The 24,965-nt window shown below is 31.4% G+C and overlaps 4 protein-coding genes across 5 annotated transcripts; all 4 read right to left on the bottom strand.

The window, feature by feature from the left end:
* Positions 1–2: 2 nt before the first annotated feature.
* LOC102581156 (RNA pseudouridine synthase 2, chloroplastic) lies at positions 3–3,494 on the bottom strand. Of its 2 annotated transcripts, XM_015306427.1 has the most exons (9): positions 2,906–3,494; positions 2,453–2,596; positions 1,617–1,877; positions 1,287–1,485; positions 1,119–1,209; positions 966–1,044; positions 616–791; positions 433–535; positions 3–350 (listed from the first exon to the last, which is right to left on the bottom strand). In XM_015306427.1, exons 1-9 carry the CDS (start codon positions 3,224–3,226, stop codon positions 342–344), a joined length of 1,383 nt encoding a protein of 460 aa, XP_015161913.1. In that variant the 5' UTR covers positions 3,227–3,494; the 3' UTR covers positions 3–341. The 2 variants fall into 2 exon arrangements, with proteins under 2 accessions (XP_015161913.1, XP_006342081.1); XM_006342019.2 differs by lacking the exon at positions 1,119–1,209 and having other exon boundaries at positions 1,283–1,485; positions 2,906–3,491.
* Positions 3,495–4,189: 695 nt separating this feature from the next.
* LOC102580468 (calcium-dependent protein kinase 29) lies at positions 4,190–9,820 on the bottom strand. Its single transcript, XM_006342017.2, has 8 exons — positions 8,835–9,820; positions 6,576–6,719; positions 5,877–6,029; positions 5,667–5,782; positions 5,407–5,574; positions 5,202–5,329; positions 4,596–4,695; positions 4,190–4,509 (listed from the first exon to the last, which is right to left on the bottom strand). The coding sequence occupies exons 1-8, from the start codon at positions 9,571–9,573 to the stop codon at positions 4,435–4,437; spliced, it is 1,623 nt and encodes a 540-aa protein (XP_006342079.1). The 5' UTR covers positions 9,574–9,820; the 3' UTR covers positions 4,190–4,434.
* Positions 9,821–10,820: 1,000 nt separating this feature from the next.
* On the bottom strand, positions 10,821–13,803 carry LOC102580139 (probable nucleoredoxin 2). The gene is made up of 4 exons (XM_006342016.2): positions 13,457–13,803; positions 11,864–12,370; positions 11,434–11,764; positions 10,821–11,360 (listed from the first exon to the last, which is right to left on the bottom strand). Exons 1-4 carry the CDS (start codon positions 13,649–13,651, stop codon positions 11,071–11,073), a joined length of 1,323 nt encoding a protein of 440 aa, XP_006342078.1. The 5' UTR covers positions 13,652–13,803; the 3' UTR covers positions 10,821–11,070.
* Positions 13,804–20,300: 6,497 nt separating this feature from the next.
* LOC102579819 (E3 ubiquitin-protein ligase ATL23) lies at positions 20,301–21,027 on the bottom strand. Its single transcript, XM_006342015.2, has one exon. It carries the CDS (start codon positions 20,890–20,892, stop codon positions 20,488–20,490), a length of 405 nt encoding a protein of 134 aa, XP_006342077.1. The 5' UTR covers positions 20,893–21,027; the 3' UTR covers positions 20,301–20,487.
* Between the last annotated feature and the right edge of the window lie 3,938 nt (positions 21,028–24,965).

The following is a 24,965-nucleotide window of genomic DNA, read 5'->3' as shown; positions in this document are numbered from 1 at the left end:
ACAAGTATAAGGAAACTCATTAATTTCAAGGCGTGTTTTGACAAATAGTCAGTGATAGTTTAGGTAGAAACACAAATATTTGATAGTTCAAACAGGAAACTCGCAAAAGAATGATACTTCTTCAGGTGTCGCCTTCTCGAGTTCTGCTGATTAAATATAGGAGAGTAATTTAACTATATAACAACAAAAAAGAATAAATTCATTATAGCTATCTATTACATTATCAAAACTGTGTTCGAGATGTCAGCGCATGAGAAAATTTAGTTGAACTAGTATCAAAGAATCTGCTGCTCCTTTTACATGGACATTCAATCAAAACAATGTATCATGTTGTGTTGAATTCATAAAACCTGAAAGTAAATTATTCACATCACCAAATGTGAGATTTGAGGATTGGAATTATTAGTATTAGAAGTAATTTGGATGAGTTACCTTCTCAGTGTTAATGGCACGTAGATAGCTTAATATCTCAGCAAAATCAGGAGGAGGTAACCGCGTAAAATGTATATTCTCGCCTGTGAATGGATGCCTAAATCTGCAAATCAAGTCACATATCGATACTGATACATGTATTTAGTCATGCAGAATTGATGCAACATAATATTCAGTGTTTACCCGAGGGTTAAAGCATGGAGGCAAGGTCTGTCAATTTGAGACACCAATTGTGAAAGTTTCCCATGAAACATTGGTGGTGTTTTAGGCTGAAGAAGCGAAAGGGCCATGTTCTTCGTACCTCCATACACTTCATCACCCATAAGAGGTATACCTAGGTACTTCGCATGAGCACGTATCTGTTTCATTAAACCAAATGCTAAGAATAATGGGCTAGAAAGATTGAAGCACATATGCTTGAGATTTGAAAGAACGTAGTATTATCAAGATGGCAAAGCATAAAGTTGACAATGATTGGGCAGAAGAGTGAAAATTTGTCATGAGTAACTAAAAGTTCATGTGATATTGTGTACCTGATGAGTGCGACCAGTTTCTAGCCTCCATTCAACCAATGCCGAGCCACCCCTAGCAAGTTTTTCAATTACTTTATACCTGAAAATATTACTTGATTTACTCGTCACTGGAAGACTCACATCAGCATGTATTTTGAAGAGAAGCAAGTAGACCTTTTCCACAAGGATTTCACATTTGTTTGGGGTGATCGTGCGTTGTGTGTGTGGGGTTGTGGAGGTGGATCTAAACGGAGCAGGGAAGGAGCTGTGGAATTTGACATTCAAATACTAATCAACGCATTGCAAAGAAAACTAAAGTATGAAAGAGTTTCCAGCACCTACTGACAGCATGACGGGATTTTCCACTTTTAGGTGTCCCAGGGATAGCAGCCATACGGATTCTGTTATTAGAATCACGACCTATTGGAATATCAACGCGTCCTGCGACTGAAGCTGGTACCCCACAAGTAATGCTGACGTATACTCTCTTAATGGTATGTTTCTTAAACTGCTCAGCTAGACTGGCAAGGGAATTCTCGTTCTGTAGAGACAACATGAAAGATATTTAAACTAAGCAAGATAGTCTAGTAACACAAGCACACATATCTTAAAAGGTAAAGGAGATAACTAGACATGAATTACCCATCTTCAGAGCCTGTAAGTAGGAATCACCTTAGCTACAACAAGCAATCCACTTGTTCCTTTGTCTAACCTATGCACAATTCCTGGCCGAACAGATGACTCACACATAACAGAAGAGTCATCATAATTAGGACTTCGATTGCCAGAAAACACGTTCAACTCATCATCAGAAGCATCCTCCGCATCAGAAAGCACTTCCTCACCCAGAAATGAAATAGTAGGAAGACTGCAGTGATGAAGAATACCACTTACAAGCGTTCCAGTAGCATTTCCTGGTGCAGGATGAACTACCTGCATTGAAACAAAAATCCCATTGAACTTTTCTATAACAGTCAAGTAGTAGTTCAAACATCCACATTATTAATTTCAATCAATATGTATCATTACTAGAACTAAGGAAATGATTCAAGTACACTGACATCCAGAATGGAACTATTACGTCGAACTTCATGTATCAGAGTTCTCTTTCCTGATTAACAATGAGTATCTACATGGTTAATGAACTTGTGCTCTAGAAATGGACAACAAAATAAAACTCTCAAATCCCTCTAATCCAAGAGCACATAATGGAGATATCGATTATCGAACAAGACACCATAAAAAAGAACTACGGTAGGTGATTCCACTGTGGTCAAATGCTTGAATATCTCCATTCGCATGCTAAAAAAAATAAATTAATGTTCCATCAAAGAAAGATGCATAACAAGCCTAAAACAACTACTTCCTTCATTTCAATTTGTTTGTCTTACTTTTCTTTTTAGTCCGTTTCAAAAAGAATGTCTCTTTCTTTTTTCACCACCTCGGAGCCAAGTCAAAACCAGACAAACAAATTGAAATGGAGGGAAGTAGATTATTCTAGAGTTTACCATGTGAGCAGGCTTGTTAACAACAAGAACATGCTCATCTTCAAACACTATATCCAATGGTATATCCTCTGGTTCAGCTCTTAAAGGCTTCAAATCAGCTATTGTACAATCAACCTTATCTCCACCTTTTACCATATGTGAGACCTGCAAAGTAAAAATCGAATCTTTACCATCAAAACTGAGAAAAATCCAAAATTTTAAGCCAGCGAAATCCTTAAGATATGTTTATACAGACTTCAAATATCAAGTAGAAATCCATTTCTTGCAATAATTCAATTTCAATTTTCCACGTGACATGTTTAAAACTATGAAATTAAATAATATTTTGGTACATTCTACAACATTTGAAAGTCTCTTTACCTCTTAAACTTCGTACCAAGCTAAAACCAGAAAAACAAATATTATTGAAAGATTGATAGTATATGTATAAATTTGAGTGGAAAGCAGTGGGACCTTATCAGTGACACGACCATTGACGGAAACAAGGCCAGAGCGGATGCTAGACTGAACACGAGCTCTGCTAACTCCGTCGATGCGGGAACTGACCCATGAATCTAGTCGGAGCTTTCCGGTTTTGCCATCAACTGTTTCTTCGAGCTTGACGCCGGAGTAATTGGACCTCCGGCCGGGAATTTCATCCGGTGAGTCGTCGGAATCTGAGTCTCCGGGGAATTTGGTAAATGCTCTGCAAATGAAGCTTGAAACCCTAGAAAGAGAAAATGGTTTTGGGTTTTGTGGTAGCAAAGAGAACGACGTAGTATTGAGTGCTAGCATCACCAATGTCCCTTGAGGATGGAAGAGATTAGCGGTATTTTCAGAACAGGTGAAAAAGAAGATGGATATGAAATAAAGCGTCGTCGTTTTAGGTAGAGATTTTTTTCTTCGAAATTTTCAGCTCGGTGTCTGGTAATATAACATCGGAGTGGACTAAATATGGATTCGGACTAGAGGTTTAAACTCGATGCCTCTGATTAAAGGTTGAAAATCAAATTATCTTAGTATAATCCATGTTAATCGGTGAATGTACTCTACTTCCCTTGTTTTTTGTTTCCTTTGGATTAATAAGACTATTTTAATGAATAGTTGAAATATCAATTACCTAGTATTCTTTTGTGTTATTTTAGAGGACTTTAGGAATATATTATCTAATATTTTTATGAAAAGACATATACGCCGGTTACATGATTACATCAATCAGATGAATGATTGGCGTGTGTTTTAATACATAACAATCACATAATATATTTTAACTTTATTAAATCATATAATTATGATAAGTTGAATTGATTTGATGTAAACATCACGTGCGAACAAGTATTTACAAATTCTAAATTGAAGGTAACTCAATCTTCTGATTTTGTTAAATACTCCCTCCGTCCCTATTTAGTTGTCCACTTTAGAAATGACACACATATTAAGGCAACAATGATTAGCATAGTAAAGTTATAATTTTGCCCTTATTAATTATGATTCCAAAATAAATTTTTTCAAGATAACTAATCAATGTTGGGGGAAGTTTAAATGAGGGTATAATAGGAATTTTTTTTTTGTCCTTTCTTGATTTGTCAAAATGGACAAGTAAATAGGGACATCTAAAAGAGGAAATATGGACAAGTAAATAGGGACGGAGGGAGTACTATTTTGTTGCTCAGACTCTTCAAAAATGACGAAATGGCATGTTGAGTCCTTTCAAAACCAACATGAATACAACAATATTTTCAAAGAATACGAGCAACATACAAGATTTTGTGTGTATTTTTATTTAACTTTCACTTAATTTTACATTGGTAAAAGCTTAAAGCAAAGGTGCACTTCGTTACATTTTTTATCACTCAAATAAGTTTCTGGTTGTACAAAGAACTGAACACTCCTCTCCAAACTTTGAAACTGCTGTTATTTTACAATTTTTACACAACAGGAGGATCTTATTCAAGGAAAATGCTTGCAACTCTACCATATAGATGAAGAAATGGTCAATTTTTTCATCTTGGCTTCACTTCATCAACAGTTCCTCTCCTCATCATCGCGGCAAACTCTTCGTAGTTGATTAGCCCATCCTACATTTATGAAAACAGAAATTATATGACAAAACTTTGTTGCATTGAAAAGAAAAAGTAGAAGAATTATAAGAGAATTGGCTAACTTTGTTTGTGTCAACATCATCTAGGATTTCATCTATTGTAGCTTCATCCCCCATTCCATATTCTTCCATCGCGTGTCTAAGTTCATCTCTTGTGATAAATCTGTTAAAGAAAACCGAAAAACAGTTGAATCAAACCAATAATCATGTACAATACTCACGAATAACAGTTCACTATAACGGTTAAGTTTTCTTTGAAACAAATTTTTGATGTTATGTTGTACTATATGTTCTCAATAACAACATTTCACTGCAGCAGCTTAAAAATATCCAGACAAACGACGTTATTACAGAGAGGTTTGACCTTATTTGCAGATAAGGTTGCATGTTTGTAGTTCTCAAAAAACACAAGCATGACCCTCAGATTGTTGAGGTTGTTACCAATTGAATCCGGTTTATTGGAAATTTATACTGTGCATTTGGGATAAAGAACATTTTTTCGGTATATACCTTGCATTTTCTTAAATGTTAAATCCCCTTGTAGAAATTTCTGACTCTGTTACTAGTCGGGGGAGGTGAAACATGTTTTGAAATGCATCATAGTGTTGTTATATTGCGCCTTTGGAACATGATAAGTTCGACATTAAGGAAAACAGAGAAAATACATACCCGCTACTATCTTTGTCAAAAAACTGGAAAGCCTTGTACAAATTTTCTTCTCTTTCGAGTTTGTGTCGATGCATAGTAGCAGTAATGAACTCGATGTAGTCTATAGTCCCACTGTTGTCAACATCCGCCTGCAATCGCGAAAATGTAATGCAAAAAAAAGTATACATTTTAATAAAATTGACACAAATAAATCTAACATTCTTACTGCATCCATCAGTTGTTTTATTTCAGATTCACTGAGCTTTGATCCTAGCCTAGATAGCCCTGTTTTAAGTTCATCGTATGTGATTGTACCGCTCCCATCAGTATCCATGTTATTGAACATCTGCTTCAGTCCCTTGATTTCATCTTCTGATAAGTTCTCCGCGATAACCTTTCAAGGAATTTGTATATATATTTCAGCATCAGAACGAAAAATGTGTCACATAAACTGGAACGAAGAGAGAAAATGTTACTTTGCAGTACCTTAAGAGCGAGTTTCTTCATCTTGTTCATTGCTCTAAATTGCTTCAGCCTTGTCAAAACAGCACTATTAATAGGCTTGTCCGATGCTTCACCGTCTTTCATAAGCCACGGATGTTCTGCATCATACATTATCAACATGATTTCGTTATCAATTCAACGTTTAGTGATTATACGTGAAATTAATACATATCGAGATGTATATGCACTTACGGAGGGCTTCATCTGCAGTGATACGTTTTTTAGGATCCATTGTTAACATTTTCCTCACAAGATCCTTTGCTGAGGTAGAGATAGAAGGCCATGGAGATGATTCAAAATCCAATTGGCCTTTAACAATTTCTTCAAATATGCCCTTTTCAGTCTCTGATGTACAAGTACAAGAAAAACAGAACATTAGATGACAGATCGTCATGCGGAAACTAATAATTGCAAATCATGAGAGCGATATACTAAAAGAGTAGAGGTATGATATTTTAAGACATTTTGTTCAGTTGATCTACGTATGAAAAACTAATATAAAAAAATAAATATTAAAACTACAGAGAGAATAATCTCCCCCTAATAAAAACTCTATTACAACAAAAGATTAGTTCATCAAAATCGACACCTTAGTTAGTTACATGTAATTATCTTTTAGGCGACCTGATAGTACGCCGTCAATGTAGAGAATTAGTTAAAACGCATCATGAGTTTCTTGACAAAGTAGTTTGCAACTAAAAACTTTTCTACTATACCTAAGAACATATTATTGTAGGAAAAAAAAAGAAGTAAAAATAGTGTTACATGCCACTTTTTGTCCACGTTTTTGAAAAATAGCTATTGTCATGGAGTTTCGAGTTATATTATGAAATTTGAAACCCCACGACAAGTGACTATTTGTGAATTTTACGCGAAAGAAAGTGTACTTACCAGCCCAGAAAGGAGGAAATCCACTTAATAAAATGTACAAAATAACTCCAGCACTCCACACATCTATCTCCTTCCCATACTTGCGCCTCAACACCTCTGGGGCAACATAATATGCACTTCCAACAATATCCTTGTAAATTTTTCCTGCAAAATAATAAATTCGCGAAAATGTAATTCTTATTACAAGTTTAATATCCGAAGATAATCAAAATCTTTAACATTTTTATATTTATGTTCAATTCGATTCAACTTAATAAACATGTCTATTATGTATTGCTACATTTTGCCAGTTCGACAGAACTCATAAACAATTTAACAAGATAGATAGAATGAATATTACAGTCCGGCAAAACCTCAAAGAATATGAAAGATTAAGCAACACATAGTAAGTTTCGTCAATCCCCTTGTGAACAATTTGTACCAAAGTGAACAAACCGGTCATAACTTGTGTAAATGACAGGTTTTGTTTATCCAATATAACTTTGTGAACAATACGTACCAAAGTTATGACTTATGTCCCACCCAATATTATTTATTAAACCACTTGATAGAAAGTTCCTTCATTTACAACTCAAAAAAAAAATCCATAAATACTGTAGGACGCCAAACAAAACTGTCAGGTAGGGTGAATGTGTTTATTTGTTCAATTTCATACACATATAAGTATTTATTTGTACACATTCAAAGTTGTTAAATTAGGTCTTAGGCCTAACTCACACCCTAAAAGCTAGCTCAAAAGGAGGAGGATTGCCCAAGCCTTATAAGGAGTCCACCCATCTCATTAACCACCGATGTGGGACTTTTGTCATTCTTTAACAAAAGTTAAAGATCATAATTACCGGCTGAAGCCAAATTAAAGGTTTTGTTTATGTATTATGCCAACATAAAAGGACTAAGTAAATCTTACCATTACTTTTTTGTAGAATTTCGTGTTCAGTCAAACCACGACAGACTATCCTTTAATCGTCATCATTGTATTCATTGTGTTTACAGGTTTTACACGGGAACATAAAGAAAATATGCATTGACCTGTTACTTTCAATTGACTAAGTCAACAATCCACATATATAAAGTCTTGTAAACTTAGGACCAAAGTCTATTACGTTGTCCCATCAAATTGACACTTTTATTTTTTTCTTCTCAATTGCAACAATCCATGTTTCATGATTTTTGTAAACTTTAAACCGCGTAAAGGAGCAGTAAGTCATAAGTCTCCTTTTATCACCGTAGAAGTCTCGAATTTTAGTCCTGATATAAAAGTACTTTCGATAAAATAAAATAAAAGCATGTGTTCATTTTTCGTTTTTTAGGACATGTTTAATAGTAAGTCTAAATCAACCTTTAGAGTAGCATATAGCTCATAAGCCTAGGGTTTTAAATAGGCTTTTTAACAAGTGAGTTGTGCTAAAACCTTAAACAACAAATATAAAAAAACCAGAAGAGCAATAATTAAATAAAGATTAAACAATTTGAGTGACAAATAATGTCTCATTCAGCCCAGTAATCAAGCTTAACTTATATGGTCACTAGACAAACTATTGCTCTAATTATTATTATCATCAATTATTCTGAATATTTAAAAGACTATATTCGAGAGTTGATTTCTCAAATGATTTTTCAATTAATAGTATTTATTATCTCAGAAAATTATTTTTTTGTCAAAAAAAAAATTGAAATAAAAAAGAGAAGTGACTTTCTAAAATAATATAGTAACTAAGTTGAGTAATCATTGAAAATCAACCCTCGTATCTAGCCTAGTAATCAACCTTATTGTTCAAAGTAGTTATCACATGACATCAAAGAGAATAATATAACATGATTAATGTGGGAAGTAAACAAATAAAAACATTATAGAAAGCTAACAAGGATTGTGATCTATAGAGGGTCAAGGATAAGAACTCAATCGTCTTTGTTAGGGAACATTTTATCTCAAATATAGAAAGTCTTAACGTGAATCTTAATTTAAAATCAAGGTCCAATATATATTCCGAAATCGATGAAAAAGGAAGTAGAAGGTAATAACTTGAGTGAAAATACTAATAATAAAGAAGGATAAAGAGCAGTTCAGTGCACTAAGCTTCTGCTATGCACATGGTCCGAGTAAAGGTCAGAGCACAAGGATCTATTGTACACAGACTTACCATATGTTTCTACAAGAAGTTATTTTCACAGCTCGAACAACTGATCCAGTCACGTTACAGCAATTTTACCAGTTACGTCAAGACTAACAATATTAGAGAAAATTTGAAACAAACTAACCTTCTTCAATGAAAACAGAGAGACCAAAATCAGTAGCCTTCAATGGAGAATCATCATCCTTACTAACCATCAAGAAATTTTCAGGTTTAAGATCTCTATGCATCACTCCCATAAAATGACAAACATGAACCACATTCACTATTTGTCTTCCAATTCTTGCAGCTTCTTTCTCTGAATAATTCCCTTTTGCTGTAATCCTATCAAAAAGTTCACCACCACAACACAACTCCATAACCAAATGTAGATTATTTTTATCCTCATAAGCACCTTTAAATTCCACAATATTTGGTTGTCCACTTAAATATTGAAGTATTGTAACTTCCCTTCTAACATCTTCAATATCTTTTGGTGTTACCAATTTCCTCCTTGAAATCGATTTACACGCGTATTTCAATCCACTTGATTTATCACTACAAAGATATGTTATCCCAAATTGACCTCTTCCCAATTCTTTATCAAGATCATAAAGTGTTTTTATGTCTACATATGGCTTTCCTAATATTGGACCAATTTGAGTTGTTGATGACATGAAATTACTAGTCCTTGGCGTTGGCATATAAGTCGATGCTGGTACTGGTACTGGTGCTGGTGCTGGTGTTGGTGTTTGTTCTGGTGGTGGTGACGATTCTTGTGGATATTTTTGAGATACTACTGGAATTGGATGATATTCAGGGGATGATGAAATTGGTACATCTCTATAATGTGGACAACAACATTCTTTAGTAAAACAGAGACCCATTGGTGATTTTTTTTTTGAGAAAAGGAGATTTTTTTTGTATTTTTTTTTTTGGTTTGAGAGAGAGATTTGTGGATTTTGATGGATATTTAAAGGGTGTTAAGTAAAGTATTTTAATTCATATTGAGAATGTTTTGATGGAGATTTTTGTGATTTTTACAACAGACTGTTTATCTTTTAGAGGTGCTTTGCTTTGGCTTTGCCGTGTCACTTTTGGATATTTTGTTGCTCTGTTTTTGGTTTATTCTTACTTTTTAGCTAGCTTACGGTTTATACAAACTGAGATGTGAACAAGACGTGGACCAGCCATTGTTTTCTCCATTATGGATATCGAGTAACTCTATTCATATTGTTATAATATCTTGACTAATTTTATTGGATACTTGCTACTTATCACTAACATACGTATCAGGCAATTTTGTTTACGAAGGCTTGAATAAATAACAAAGAATCACCTACTATTTTCTATCTTTATTGAAATTTAAACTATTAATCATTAGACTACACCCTTGATGCTGGAATCGAATACAATAAAAAATTCTAATAAGAGAATTCAAATAATTATAAAAATGTTACGTCTAGTATTTTTGAACCACTGTTATTTAAAAGTTATATCTATATGAGAAGAAAAAAAATGATTTTGGACTATTCCAGTCGTTACTTTAACGTGTTGAATTAGATGAGAAAATTCTTTCATAAATTATAACAATCAAATTGTTAATATTGACTACTCTTAATACACTCCCCTCGTTTTAATTTATTTGAACTATATTTACTTGAAACAAAATTTTAAAAAGTATAAAAAAAATTGAATCTTGTGATCTATAATTAAAGATATGTCAAATATACCAGAGTTCACTTTAATCTTGTAATCTTAAATATGTCAAGTGAAAAACTAAAATTTAAAAATTGTGTAAAAAGATCATTCTTTTTCAAATGAACTAGAAAGAAAAGTAAATCAAACAAATTGAAACGAGGTGAGTATTAATTTATATCACCAGTCAACTTAAGTCAAACTTATTGAGCGACTAACTTCACTACTCATGGAAAATGTTCACCAAAAATATTTTTCAGAAAATAAGTGATTTTTTTACTTATTTTCTGATGTTCGATATATAAATAATAAATATCATTCTAAAAATATTTATATATATAATCTCGATAAATACTATGAGACTGGAGTGTGAGGTGTAAGGGTGTGGGGGATGGGGATTCATACTTCATAACATGTTCATTATAATAGCACAAAGAATGATAATGACTCATCCTGGAGTATAATAAACACATTTTTATGTACATTTGTGATTTTTCCAAAGGCTCATATGTGATGACTTCTCAAACCAACAACTACAAGTTGTGAATTCCATAAACAAAGGCCCATTAAAAATTCACAATAACATGTCAGTAAGACATGCTTTATACCTAATTATACATTATGGTATCCTTTTACCTATTTATCTCTACATATAACATGTAAGAACGTATGATCAGCCCAATATATTAGTTGTCTGGGTCGCGGCGCACGGGATTCACACACTTGGGGTGTACCTCATAGCCACACTCAAGGCATTGATAAGCCCATCCATAGCCCTGTTCATCACAATCACAACAGATAAAAGCTCCACCTCCATGGCCTTCTGGTACTAAAGTGAGCTCGTGTCGATGGCCCGAATGGTTCTCAGTCTTAGGAAGGCCTTTTGCTATTTCATTCATTTGCTTCTCTAATATGCCTACTCTAGTCTTTGTGAATGGGTAAGCATTCTCTTTATATAAGTTGATGAGGCTCCTACCTGTCGAGACATAATATTAGTTAAGTAATGAAAGCTTTCAAATGAGATGGTCACACGTGATAATACTATATACCTTGTTTGGTCACTGTTTTACCATCAGGACCCAATATCACTAGGCTCGGAATCCCTCGGATATCAAAATACTTAGCTAGAGCATTGATTGTTGGATCATCAAATGGAATTGCTAGCCAGGGCATGGTCTCGAAATACGTTGTGAAATCCACTTGGTTATGGTCACTTGATACGAACACTATCTCGAAATCCTCATCCTCCTTTCCCTCTAGCTGCTGCTTAATCTTTTTGTAGACTGAAATTAACCTCGGAGTAAATTTTTTCGCAGGAATGCACCATTGAGCTGAGAAGTAAAGTCCAACTGTTTTCCCCTTTAAAGAAGCAACAGAAACCTACAAAATAAAACGTATATACGCATGCACAGCAAATTGGTGAATATCTCGAGTACGCATATGTTTCACAATCTATTCGTGTATGAAAGACACACTTACTTGTTTAGGACTAGGATTCCCCAAAAGAACATCTCTGGCATCGTGTGTTAGCAAATTGCTCAAGGTCTGGTTGTCACGTTTCTCCTTCTCCTTCTCTCGTAACTCGTCCAACCTTTCTTTGGTAAACGGAAAAGCTTGCACTCCATATCGATACACCAGTTCAACTCCATCTTTAATAACTGCAGTGTCTAATTTGTCATCATTAGGTTGTAGAATTATCATACAAGGAATACCTTCGACATCAAACTTTTGGGTAAGGGCCCTCCTTTTTTCCAAATCAGAGAATGGAATTGCAAACCAAGGCATTGATGACCTATAAGTATTGAAGGCATTTAAGTTTTCATCGGACGAAACAAATACAATTTCGAAACCGAGATTGATATTGTTGCATTCCTTGAGCTGTTGGTACACATTGACTAGCAGGTTTGTAAACTTAGTACATGGTGAATACCAGTTAGCTGAAAAGTAAAGGCCAACAACTTTGCCCTCAAGTTCCGAAACTTTCACCTGCGTCAACACAACCGCTACATCATAAAATTATGTGAAGTACAAGCAAAGATTATTCCAATGGAGCAAAAAAATAAAATCATGTCCCTGAGTTTAAAGATTACACACACACGCACACACAGATTAACATGTCCGGAGAGAAATGAGGCTTTTACATCAACAGAGAACGGGCAAATACATAAAAGGGGATGCTATCATACGCAAAATTCACGATACTAACAAATTGCTGAGCGACCATACCAATTGCAGCTTAACAATGTTTCAAGTTGTAACTTTCCAAGTAGATAATTGTCATACCAAAGATCTCAAATCACATTAGTCCATCTACTATTACTTTGAGACACCAACATGTCCTAATTCAAATCATCTGCTTTTGCCTTCAACAAAACTAGCTCGTCAAACAAATGTAGATCGCAATTCAAGATTTACATTTGTATGTGCTACTTAGAACAAAAAGATTATAACTTGACAATACACATTCACTCCCTCATATTAATAGTATAACAATTAGGCTTCTTCATATGCAATTTCTGAATATGTAAATTTTATTTCATAAAACTTGACTTACTATATATGTTTGAATTCCAACCAAAAGTTACAACCAGACCTTCATAGATTTTACTTTAGCTATCTCAATTTTCCCACTCAGTGTCCATAGATCTCCACTAATTCGAATCCGCCCCCGTTAAATTTAAACATTCTCTATCACATTTTTTTTCATACTCAGGCCTCAAACCCGATACCTCTGGTTAAACGTAAAGGAATCATATCTATCTCATCACCAACAACAACATTATATAAGCAACTTTTGTAAGTTATCTCTTTCGCCGTAATGCTACTGTTTATATCCTCCACTATTTTAGTAAAACAATTCTACTAATAGAGAAAATAGAAAAAGGTCAAAAAAAAATATATTGTGAAATTGAATAAAAATGTTGTTAAACTATGCGAAATTGAATAAAAATGTTCTTTTAATAGTTTATTTCAACAAGCAAATCGTAGGCACTGATTATTCCTAACAACAAAAAAATCGAAGATCCAATGTTCGAATTCACAGAAAATGAAAAATAAAACCGTAAAACATACCTGAGCTCCGGTGGGCGAAAGAAGAAAATCACCATCTTTGGATGCTAAAATCGACAAATAATCATCAGAAACAAGATGAGAATGATATTTTTTAGAAGCAAAAGAGTGATAAACAGGAACAAAACTATTATCAATTTCTTCTTCTGCTTCTTCTTCCTTAATACTAGTAATATTCTTCTTCTCCAATTCCTCCATTTTTTTCCAATCTCACTACCAAAAAAAATAATATATTCACCCTTTTAATAAAGCTTTATTAATACTGAGTGTGATATTTCAGAATTGGAATTAGGTGCTTTTGTGTTGTTTGGGAAAAGTTATAATTGTACGCCATTTCTGTTTTTTATTTTTCTCTCTCTTACCTATCTCTTCCCTATACGTACATAGCTATGCCTAGTTTGTAACACGTAGCATTTTTTTCTCTCTCTCCTTTTAATTTTTCGTCCTTCATCACCATCAATATTGTGCTTTCCAAATTCTCTACTCTTTTTCTTATTTTTAACTATTCAACCACAATAATATATTCGGTATATTCTCGCAAATATTGATAGAGTTCGATAAAGATGAGATATATGTTAAGTTAAGTTTTACCTTTATTATATTTATATATGAAGGAGAAAGATTATTTTTAATATTAATAATAACATATTCAGTATAGTAGAAAAAGAGTGTAATGTGTACAGATTAATCTTTAACTTTTCGTTTTTGATATTCAAATTATGTTGATACGTCCATTATGAAATTAATTATTGATAATTTTGATTAATTACCACCTTTGTGTAAATTTACAATTTTTAAGAGTTAAATCGAACAAATCATTTAAATAATGAGAAGTGAAGTGAAGTATTAAATGTTTAATTTTTTTTAAAGAGTTCGACCAAATATGGAAAGTATGACAAGATTAGTTTACAAGTAAAATTATTGATTAATGCTAAACATATTTATCTTATATTGCCCAAAGAAGTAAATAATCATTACTCTCATCATTAGTCACTTGACGTAATTAATTAATTAATAAGTAAGAGATCAATCAATCCACTAAACAATTCGTAATTATTTTCTTTGGCCACGTATATGTTAACTACAATAATTTAAAGGAAGAAGAAACATAGCACTTTAAGAATTTCCTGCTGTTTACGTAATAAATTCCTCTTTTTTCGGCGAAAAGATGAGGACACCTGTCTAATTTCTTTTATCTCTTTCTTTCACATTTTTAGTTGTTTTCCTTTTTGGTTTTTCATCGGTCGTACGATACCTGGATTAAAGTCGATTATTTTGAATATGTATTGGTGTAGAGATTCATTTGTGAAAAACGCTTTCTATCAAGAATTGTTCATAGTAAAGGTTCGAATTCAAGACTTCTGATTAAAAGAGAAACAGTCTCATTCACTGTATCACATCAAGTCTTCATGTTTTCAGTTGAAAGTAACAATTTAACATTTAAGAGTATGGGCATTGACAGAAATAAGAAAAGTAGTTACTAACAACGCACCAACAGTTTAGCACTCAATTTAGATACTTTCAAATTCACTGCAGTATTATCTACACCAATTTATTGGTATGTCGCTTGATTTATCTCCTTTAAAATATAACAGTTCGACAACATCGTACAACTCAAATAACTCTGAATGTTGAAAGTCTAAAGTTCAACTACTAGAACACCTTCCTTGAACATATAATTCCTTTATATATATATATATAATTAAACATTTAAAATGTTTTTCTTTATTTCAGCTCTCTTTTTATTCTTCTTTTTAAAAAAATCAAAGATTGAGTTCTAAGGCCCTATTATTGAAAAGCAACAACATCTATTTACAAGGCCTGGTCCAAAGGTGACCCCGCCCAAAACAAAGATAGAAACTCAAACTCTCTTTTTTATTATATCAATCTTAATATAAACACAATATAATACTTCTCATATTTCTTCACTCTATATTTTTTTGTAAACAAAATAACGTAAGAACATCACTATTTATAGATGAGAAATTCTTCGGTTTGAAGTTTACAATAATAGGCTATTATTGTAATTCCTTTAATTGGATTTCCTTTGACAACTTAAGCCCAAGTGTTTTCGGGATTGGACCAGTCGGAATGATTTTGAAAAATAGCCACTTTACAGGTGCAGTTTCACAATTAACCATATTCAAAATTATTTAAAATTAAGTCACTTCTTAATACAAAAATTAAATGTCGACAATTAACCAATTTTATGGTTGCAGTTTGAAAACCAACCACTATTTCAGAATTATTTAAAATTAAGTCGCTTCTTAATATGATAATAAAATCTTGGCAAATATAGCCTAAACTAAATCGAAATAATTTGTGCTTCTCTCTCGAGCTTTCTTGCGTCAACATACAGAATAGTTTTGTATATATAATTTACGTTCTTGTTTTTTTTTCTTCATGTAACTTTAGATACTAACATCTCTACTTTTTTAATCAAATATAAATAGTAACGTCTCTGCACCGATGAGGACAAATATAGATACTAACATCTCTACTTTTTGAATCAAGTATAGATACTAACGTCTCTACTTTCTTAACAAACAAACTAGTAAAAAGACATATTTTTTCAAAGTGACTTCCATGTTTGCACTCCATCAGCAATATGGAATTTTCTTATTTTTGGAACATCATCTAGGAAAGTATCTAAAAAAGGTGCTATTATTTTTATAGAATTACAAAAAAAAAAAAGTAATTACCCATAGAAGAATCTGAGAGATGACATAAGGGCCTATTCAACTTGTTGGAATCCACAAAAACTAAATAACTTTTTGCTCAAATTTTATAGGAGTAATTACTAAGATATTTACAAAATATTTGATTACAAACAATAATTTACTGTATATATTAATTTAAAATTGTTATAAAAACATATTAACATTATGGTGTTATTATTGCTGATAGGTGCAATATATCTAATGCATATATATCTGAAATAAGCTTACATGTGATATCATAATATTTATTTACTAATTAGTAAAATACTATCTTCGTCCAATAATACTTGTTCAGTGGCAACCACAGAAACAAATCCACATTAGTTTGTATTGATTTTCCTTTTATTTATCTGCTTCAAAACTACGGGTAAAGCTAAGGTACAAAACTAGTTCGTAGTAGACAACAAAGACACTAAATCAGGTTCCACATCATCTCCATTGTTGTTTTGTTATATCATACTCTAATATCATTATCGTACGATTTTTAAAAAATATGACAATTATTTTAAAACGGAAGAAAGGTAGATATTTTAGGAAAAATCTTTTTGGCCAGAAAATTTGGCGAGAATAGTAAAATAACATATTTCACACTATGTTATTTTATTTTTTTGAACATTTTACCCTTTTAAATTTAATATCTTTTAATTAAAAAATGGAAAAAAGATCAGTTTATTTTAAAATAAAAAAGATATTATAGATTTTTAAAATTTCTGGTCAAGTTCTGGCCAAAATTTCTGATCATTTAGCATTATTCGATATTTTACAAGTGTCATGTACATAGCAGTAAAACAGTAATACTAGTAATTAATGACTGTTCTTGGGGACTTCTGTGTTCTAACATTAATTACTTTTGGCATTGAATTAGAAGTAAATTAAAGTTGTTGCTCATTGCTTAACTTTTCAGTCGTGAAGAATATGCTCCAAGCATATATAAAAGTTACTCCTCTTTTTTTAATTATAAAGTGTTACTTTTTCTGACCTTTATGTTAAAATAGTATTCTCCCGTTTCAACTTATGTGACATTAGTTAATTTGATATAAAAATTTTAAAAATAAGGTAAATTTATACTCTAAAATAAATTTTAAATATTTGTATGAATAATTTTTAAAAAAAAATTGGCATTCTTTTCTAGATTAACTAAAAACAAAAGAATTAGTCAAAGGTAAAACATGAATAGACTTTTGTGATTTTTCCAGTTTCCACATGATATTTGATACTCACTTTGAAGTCTGACTAAATTTGAATTCACGCTGGAAATTTCTATATTGTGGATAAATTGCACCCTAACAAAGGTGACTCTCAAATTTAACATTGCTGATTAAAAATAAAGAAATACTTATCATTTCTCGATAAAACATGAATATCTTATGAGGTTAACATAGGAAATAGTAAGTAAAAGTGAATGGACGGATCATTTTAATTCAATGAAAATAACAAAAATAGAAAGGGAAAACAAAAAATGGGAATGGGTTTGACAGAGGAGGACAGATGATTTTTTGGTAGGAGCAATAAATGAGAAGAAATACAAATGGAAGAAAACTAGCGAACCGATGGACATTTGGGACTTGAAATTTTCAAAAGTCACACGCAACAAATATCTATGCCCTTCACTATTCCATCTAATTTAATGTACCAAAAAATGCACAATGAATAATGCATACCTATAACCAACAACAAGAGTTTGATGGGTGAGTAAATGCCCCCTCATTTCGAGTTTTGACTATGAAATATAATAAATCTTTTTTTATGTCAATTCATAGGGTCTCAATACGAGAATTGGATATCGGATGAGAGAAAAAGAAAGAGCATAGCTATTATAAGGTTCATTTGCAATTTAGTCTTTATTTTGTATTGGTTTTTAGTTTGTCCTTCGAGGTAAAAAAAAAATTCGTGAGACATAAGTTTATTTTTGCATTATAATATTTCATAACTTATGCTTTATACCTTTTAAAGAATTTATACGTCGCTAAATATAAGTTCAACTGTTGACTACAAAAGTTAAAGACCAACTCATTTGAAGAGCAAATGATGTGATTAAATGTGGGTCATTTGCACTTCTTCCTCTCTTAATAAATAAAAGTTTATTTTTTTCATATCACAATGTTCTACTAGTTATACTCAAATATCACTTCAATTTCCTTAGAACTTATAGTCTATTAGAAAGAAAAAATTAAAAATCAATCTATTTAAACGTGATTATATGTAGGTATAAGTGAACACCCGTTGAAGGCATAGAAAGGCAATTGATGTGTGGTTTAAAAGAAAGTCAGCTTTGGTTAAAAAGGTTTTAAAACCAATTGATTGTTTCACAGAAACACAAGAAAGTTAGAGCTGGCATCTACCCTACCTTCCTTTCCTCCATAAAAAGCTACCTAATCAAAAACTCTAAAAAGTTGTTAGGGAATCAATTTTTAGTTTCACTTTCACTTTCACTATGCACGGGCCTAGGTCTTGTTTGGTTAAGCAAATAAAAAAAAAGAAAAAGACGACTTCATTCTGAGTACACGACTCAAAGCCTCTTGTTAAGAATCGAGAGTACTTAGTGTCCATCACAATCTTTAACCACCATTATAACGATTATGCAATTGGTATGTACCAGAAGATTTCCTTATGTGCTATGTCGAAAACTTCTAATTATTTAAGTAATTCATATAAGTTTGATTAAAATTAACATTTTTGTAAAAGTACATTTTGAAATTTTAAAAAAACAAACAAACACGGCTTAGTGACCACTTGGTTCACATGTAGCCAAATGATTTGAGGCTTACAACTAAAAGCCTTTTTAAGTAATCATTTGGTTCACATAATCACATGTATGGTTATATAAGAAAACTAATGTGAATGAATTGTTATGTTAGTACTTAGTAATGAATAAATTAATTATGAGTAATTATTACTCTGAAAAATTATATGTTTAAATCACTTATAATTTTATTTTTTTATAAATTTTCATGTAACTTAAGAATTTTCATATTTATTTTTCTTCGAACCTCCAATCTGCTCTCGCTCGCCGCTTAGTTATTCTTGTACCCACAATCAAAGGAACCCATCAAATTGAATAATAGTACTAGTACAACTTTTGTACTAGTGATGCTTTTCTTCCCCCATCTTTTTTCTCAAACTTCTCTTCCCCATTCATAGTGGAGAAGTATTACACACTATTTATTAATTTATTTATATTTTGTGATTTTTATTTTCTATATAATATGAATATATGTGAATTAAATCCAATGGCTAGTATTAATCACTTGATTGCAATCAATTCAAATTTCAATTATGATATTATATGTAATGTTGGGTTCCTAACAAAACACTTGCCAGCTCCCCTCTGTTTTAGACTCCAAATTTCTTCTGTTTTTATTCCTCCCACCCCCACCTCTTAAACCTATCTTTATCATCATTTGATTACACACCCATTTCTTTCCCAAAAAAAAAAAAAAAAACTTCATGAAAATTCCAGAAATAATTAAATAGACTAGCAAAGGCAAATTCAAAAATTATATCTATGAGTTTTGAAGAGAAAAAATAAATTTACTCAATTTTGAATGAATTGTTTTACACAAATATAAATTTTACATAATAATAAAAAAAATCTGTTGAATTTATAACTAAAAAAATTAAAAATAATTATCACTTCAGAAACACTAAAATGTCACTTGTTTTTAACTATACCATTAACATTAAAGAGGTAATTATTTTTAATACTATTCAATTTTTACAAAAATATCTAATAAATAAAAATAACTTATAGTCTACTTGATCAAACTTAAAAAATTAACTTATTTTGAAGAAACAGTTTATGTTTGATTAATAAATTTTAAAAACACTTTCTCAACATCAATTAGTTTTGATCAAACTTTAGGGGGAAAAAAAAAGTGCTCCTTAGTGTGTATTTTTCTGAAAATACTTCGTCAAACAAACTATAAATTGTATTTTTTTTTAAATTTTAATGGACTAAATTTATATATTAAGTATATGTTAAATTCTCTTTTTTAGTAACTTCACATTTTGAAGTATTTGAACCAGTTGATAAAATTTCTTGTTTTACCAATGTGCAGCATCTCCAGAAACTTCAACAATGGTGACAATTCTGAAATGAAAAAAACATAAACTCAACAAACCAAAAACAAAATTCAAGAAACTGTACTTGATTCAATTAAGCTATTTCTCATAACAACATCCACCACCCAGATTCAGAATTAAACGGAAAAAAAAATATTAATACGATTCAACACCAATCATATCAAACTACTCCTATAATCTTATCAAGCATTAATAAAAATAAAGTTGAAATAATTTTAATTATGAATTTCTTCAACATGGGTTACTTTCAGGTGGATTGAAGAACTCCGGCTCCAGTTTAGTTCTACAAACCGGACAAATCGGATTTTTCGAAAGCCAAGTATCAGCACATTCAAGGTGAAATCCATGGTTACAACCCGGAACAACTCGAGCAATTTGTTCGTTCTCAATTTCATCCAAACACACCGCACAATCGTTACCCATTACCAATTCCTTCCCAGTAATTTTCGGTAGTTTGTCCAATTGAGCAGCAGAAAGACCTAGTTCCTGATTCGTCTTTTCATTATGGTAATTTTCGGCGCCAGGGCCGGCAGACTGGCAAGCAGCAGCGTACCAGAGTAAACAGATGTAGACTAAGAAAACAGCGCTCATTCCAACACAAGGAAGAAACAGAGCGAGAAAAACAGAGACAAGCATTGTTTAATTTTGAAAAATGACTAAAAATATATATTTTACGGCGGGTGGCGGAGGTGGTGGCGCCGGCGAAGAAGAGAAAGAATTAAAGAATTGAGTAATTGGCACACCATGCTGCAGAGGGAAGATTCATGGAGGAAGGATGAGGTATTTATATACAGAGAAATAAGGCCGTGTTTGGATGGAAAAGTTTAAAAAGTTAAATTTAATAAATGAGTTAACACCTGGGGCTGACCTGGGAATGAAATGGGGCTGAAGAAGTAGTGACGTGTAAGAAGAAGAGAGGTAAGGGCTGTTACCTTGGGAAAAACAAAGATAAAAATAAAAAAGGAAAATAATTTGGAATTTGTAAGGTTTCAACTAGTTTACGAGTTAATTACTTAGATATACTCTTACTAATTTTGGTATGTTCAAATACGTCTAGATACATGTAGATGGATACATGAGCTCAAATTACATGTAATTTGTTTTAGATACATTGTATCTATATAGATTCACATGTATTTGGGATATATAACAAATATCGCCCGTCTCCCTTGTCTCCCTCTCCATCTTGCTTTCCTCTCTCTCTATTTTTATGTATCTGATATAAAAAATACATGTATGTAAGTGTATTTTCCTCTATATATGATAGGAAACTGTTAATTAGTGGTAAAATACGTAATATTTTAAAAATATGAGTAATATGTACTTTCTTAACTAATGGTAAAATACGTAATCTAATTATGTAATTTTTTCTTATATTTTTTTGTTCAAACATAACTTCAATATTAAATTATGTTCTCTCAATTAAGTTTCAAATGTTATTTTTCTTAAACATAAATTTGTTCATAACCAAACATCTATTAATTTAATGATGACATTAGTAATAATAGTAAAATTGTTATGAAAAAAAAAATCAGGAGGAATGAGTAATTAATAACATTCTACATATTATGACAGTATATATTTGTCTATCATAATAATAGTTGAATGGCGTTGATCTCACACCTTGCCATCGACTAATAAAATTAATTTCACCTCTTTTCTGAAAAATGTTTTAATTATACCCATAGTTTGAGTCGAAACTTATAAATACAATCAAATCAACTTTTCAACAAGAATAATATTATTATAGAAAAAAAGAAATTACATAAAGAATGAGTAATCCTAATATTTTACATATTACAACTTTGTGACAATAGATATTTGACTTATAAAGTGAGAGTTGACGTCCATCTCACGTCTTGTTATCACATAACAAAGTTGATTTTGCCTTTTTTATACGAATAATTTAGTTATACGCGTAGCTTAATTAAGTTGAAATTTATAGGTGCAATCAAATTAATTACGTATATCTATTCTTATAAAGGAAAAATAATGGAAACAACTAAGCAACAACTCAGATGGACAATTACGTTGCATTCACATTATTAGATGGTAAAATTTATCCCTACTCAAGGTTTATATGAAGCATATTAATAAATACAAGATTGCTTTGCATTTATCAACTAATTATGAATTATGATTAGGTGATTCGTATGTGTTCTACCTTTAATTTTAACTATTGAAATTAAACATTTTAGTTTTGATATAAGAATATACCAAATGCGAAGAATATTTAACCAAACATATGAAGAATGTAAAGAGGACTACATTCAATCACCGAGTCAGACAATAATGATTAATTCAAAGACTAATAATTTGACCAGTTAAAAAAAATCTCTCGAACCTATCATATTCATACCGGACAAGAGAGTCTCGAACGGTCGAGAAGAATCTAAGTGTCCAAGAGACAACTCAAACAATAACTAGGTCGTAGCTATGTAATAGCTGGAAGCCTGGAACTGACGAAAGTCGGAAAAACAATTACCATCCGTTCATTATATAACACCCCCCCCCCGCACCCCACTTCCTTATTATTGTAACTAATCGAATACATATGATCACACACGACTCTATACGTATTCTCTATCAGTTAATTTATCGTTCATCTGATTATGCACGACTCTACTCTACTATTTTAATGGAGTATAAAAAATCTATATATATGAATTATTATTTTTGAATTCTAGTTTCTTAGATCAAACGACACGTAAGAGTTTAGAGCCACATAGGTAGAGTATTAATTTTTAAATTACATTCGTTTTTTTAGTAAAAACAAAAAAGGAGACACCCAAACAGAAATTTTGGCAGCAAAAGGACGCGTTGCTTGAAGGTCAAGGAAGAGAACAAAAACTTTCCTCCGCAACACATGCACTTAACTTTTATGGCAACCCCACATATACGTCTGTAACTTTTTTTTTATTCGATGTTCGATATATTTATTTAAATTCATAATTAATTTGAATTTTCATTAATAAAATATGTTTAAAGAGAATATTTCATAGTTCATACTAATTATTCAAACATGATGTTACTAATTTAGAGTAGAGAAATTATATTGAAACAGAGCGGAGAAATTATAAATTTAATATTTATACATATTAATCCCTTACGCAAATATACTACTAAACAATAATTTTTGAGTTCGATCGAGCTTGTACGTAAGCTTCTAGCTCGTCCCCTCAAATGAGGGGTATTGTATTTCTTTATAGCGCATTTCCAAAAAAAATTCCTTGTCGTTGAAATTATTTCTTTTCTTTTTTGTGCCTTTGTAATCTCTACACCGCTAGTGCCTTTTGCTTAGTTGTTTGCCACAATTATTCTCCCTCACTCTTTTCCTTCTTATTTATTTTTATTTAAATTTATTTCTTTTTTTAGTATTTACCTATATAGCTCCTTCCTTTTTGTTTCCTCTAAATTTGTTTGAAAGTACTAACGTATGTATTACAACTTTATTGTAGTGGGTGTCAAATTATTATCACAATTCAATTTATACATAAATTTGTGTGTATGTTGTAAGCATCAAGGGCCGTGTTAAAACAAATAAAACTATTTTTTCTTAATTAAAACTATGTTTTCTTTAAATAGGGTCTCAATGCTTTGGCCAGTCATGGCTAATGAAAAATGGCATAAAAATTGGAACACCGCGAACAAATCAGAAATGTCATTTTAGCTTTTGTCACATAAAACGAATCGTCTAGTATTTTTGAAAGCTATTCTATCTCAAACTAAAATACTCTTATTTAATGTTATTTCCAATAATTAGAACGTTTCAAGTTAATTTAGTCAATTTCTTAATACATACATATATATATATTTGAATAGAAATTATCGAGTTTATATGAACTCAGTATTACTTAATTACATTGTTGATACGTACTACATGGTCTAAATATAATAATATAGAGGATGTCTTTCTTTAATGTAGTTTCTATTTCTAAGTGACCTTATTATGTACTATGTTTATTCAAAAATATGTCCTAGGACCCCTATATAACCTTTGTTCAATTTATTTTTTCAAACCAAATTAATTAAACGGATTCCTTAGCTAGTCACTTGAAAAGAAAATAAAAAAGCACCCACTTGTGTGGATTTCAAAAAACTTTTGAAGAGATATTTAATATTAATAAAATATACACTGCTTTTTCTTTACGGCAAGAGTTAGAAAAAAGAAAATATTTTTTATTTTGCTAAACTATGCAGGTGTGTGGAGTTTATTAGTCCAATACATTTTAGAGATTAATAATTTGAGTTGATAAAAGATTGGTCTAAGTGCTAGCTAATTACCATAAGAGTTTCTTTAAAGTGATGAATAATTTAGAATTAAGGGTACGAATCCATTATTATAACCTACGGACTAAAACAAAAGTTATTTTCAATTTGTTTGACCACTAACATACTGCCCTTCCAAACAACTACTATATAATTAACTATTAATGTGATTGGATTTTTGATAAATTAATCAAAATATCTTTAAAGGTTATTATTTAAAACAAAATATATTTTTAATAGTAGTAGTATAAAACTCATTTTTGGTACCAAGCCAAAGATGATAAGTTTGATATATTTTGGGTACAAGATTGCCCAAGTGGGGCTCAAGTAGGAAGGGATCTAAAGTACCATTAGGCAATAATGGAGAAAGACAATTATGCAAGAGGATTAAAAAAATAATAATAATAATAATAAAAATAAAAATAAATTATATATATATA

The sequence above is a fragment of the Solanum tuberosum genome, unplaced genomic scaffold, assembly GCF_000226075.1.
Source record: "Solanum tuberosum cultivar DM 1-3 516 R44 unplaced genomic scaffold, SolTub_3.0 scf00032, whole genome shotgun sequence".
In the NCBI taxonomy this organism is placed as follows: domain Eukaryota; kingdom Viridiplantae; phylum Streptophyta; class Magnoliopsida; order Solanales; family Solanaceae; genus Solanum; species Solanum tuberosum.
This window is presented reverse-complemented; position numbering and strand designations above follow the sequence as displayed.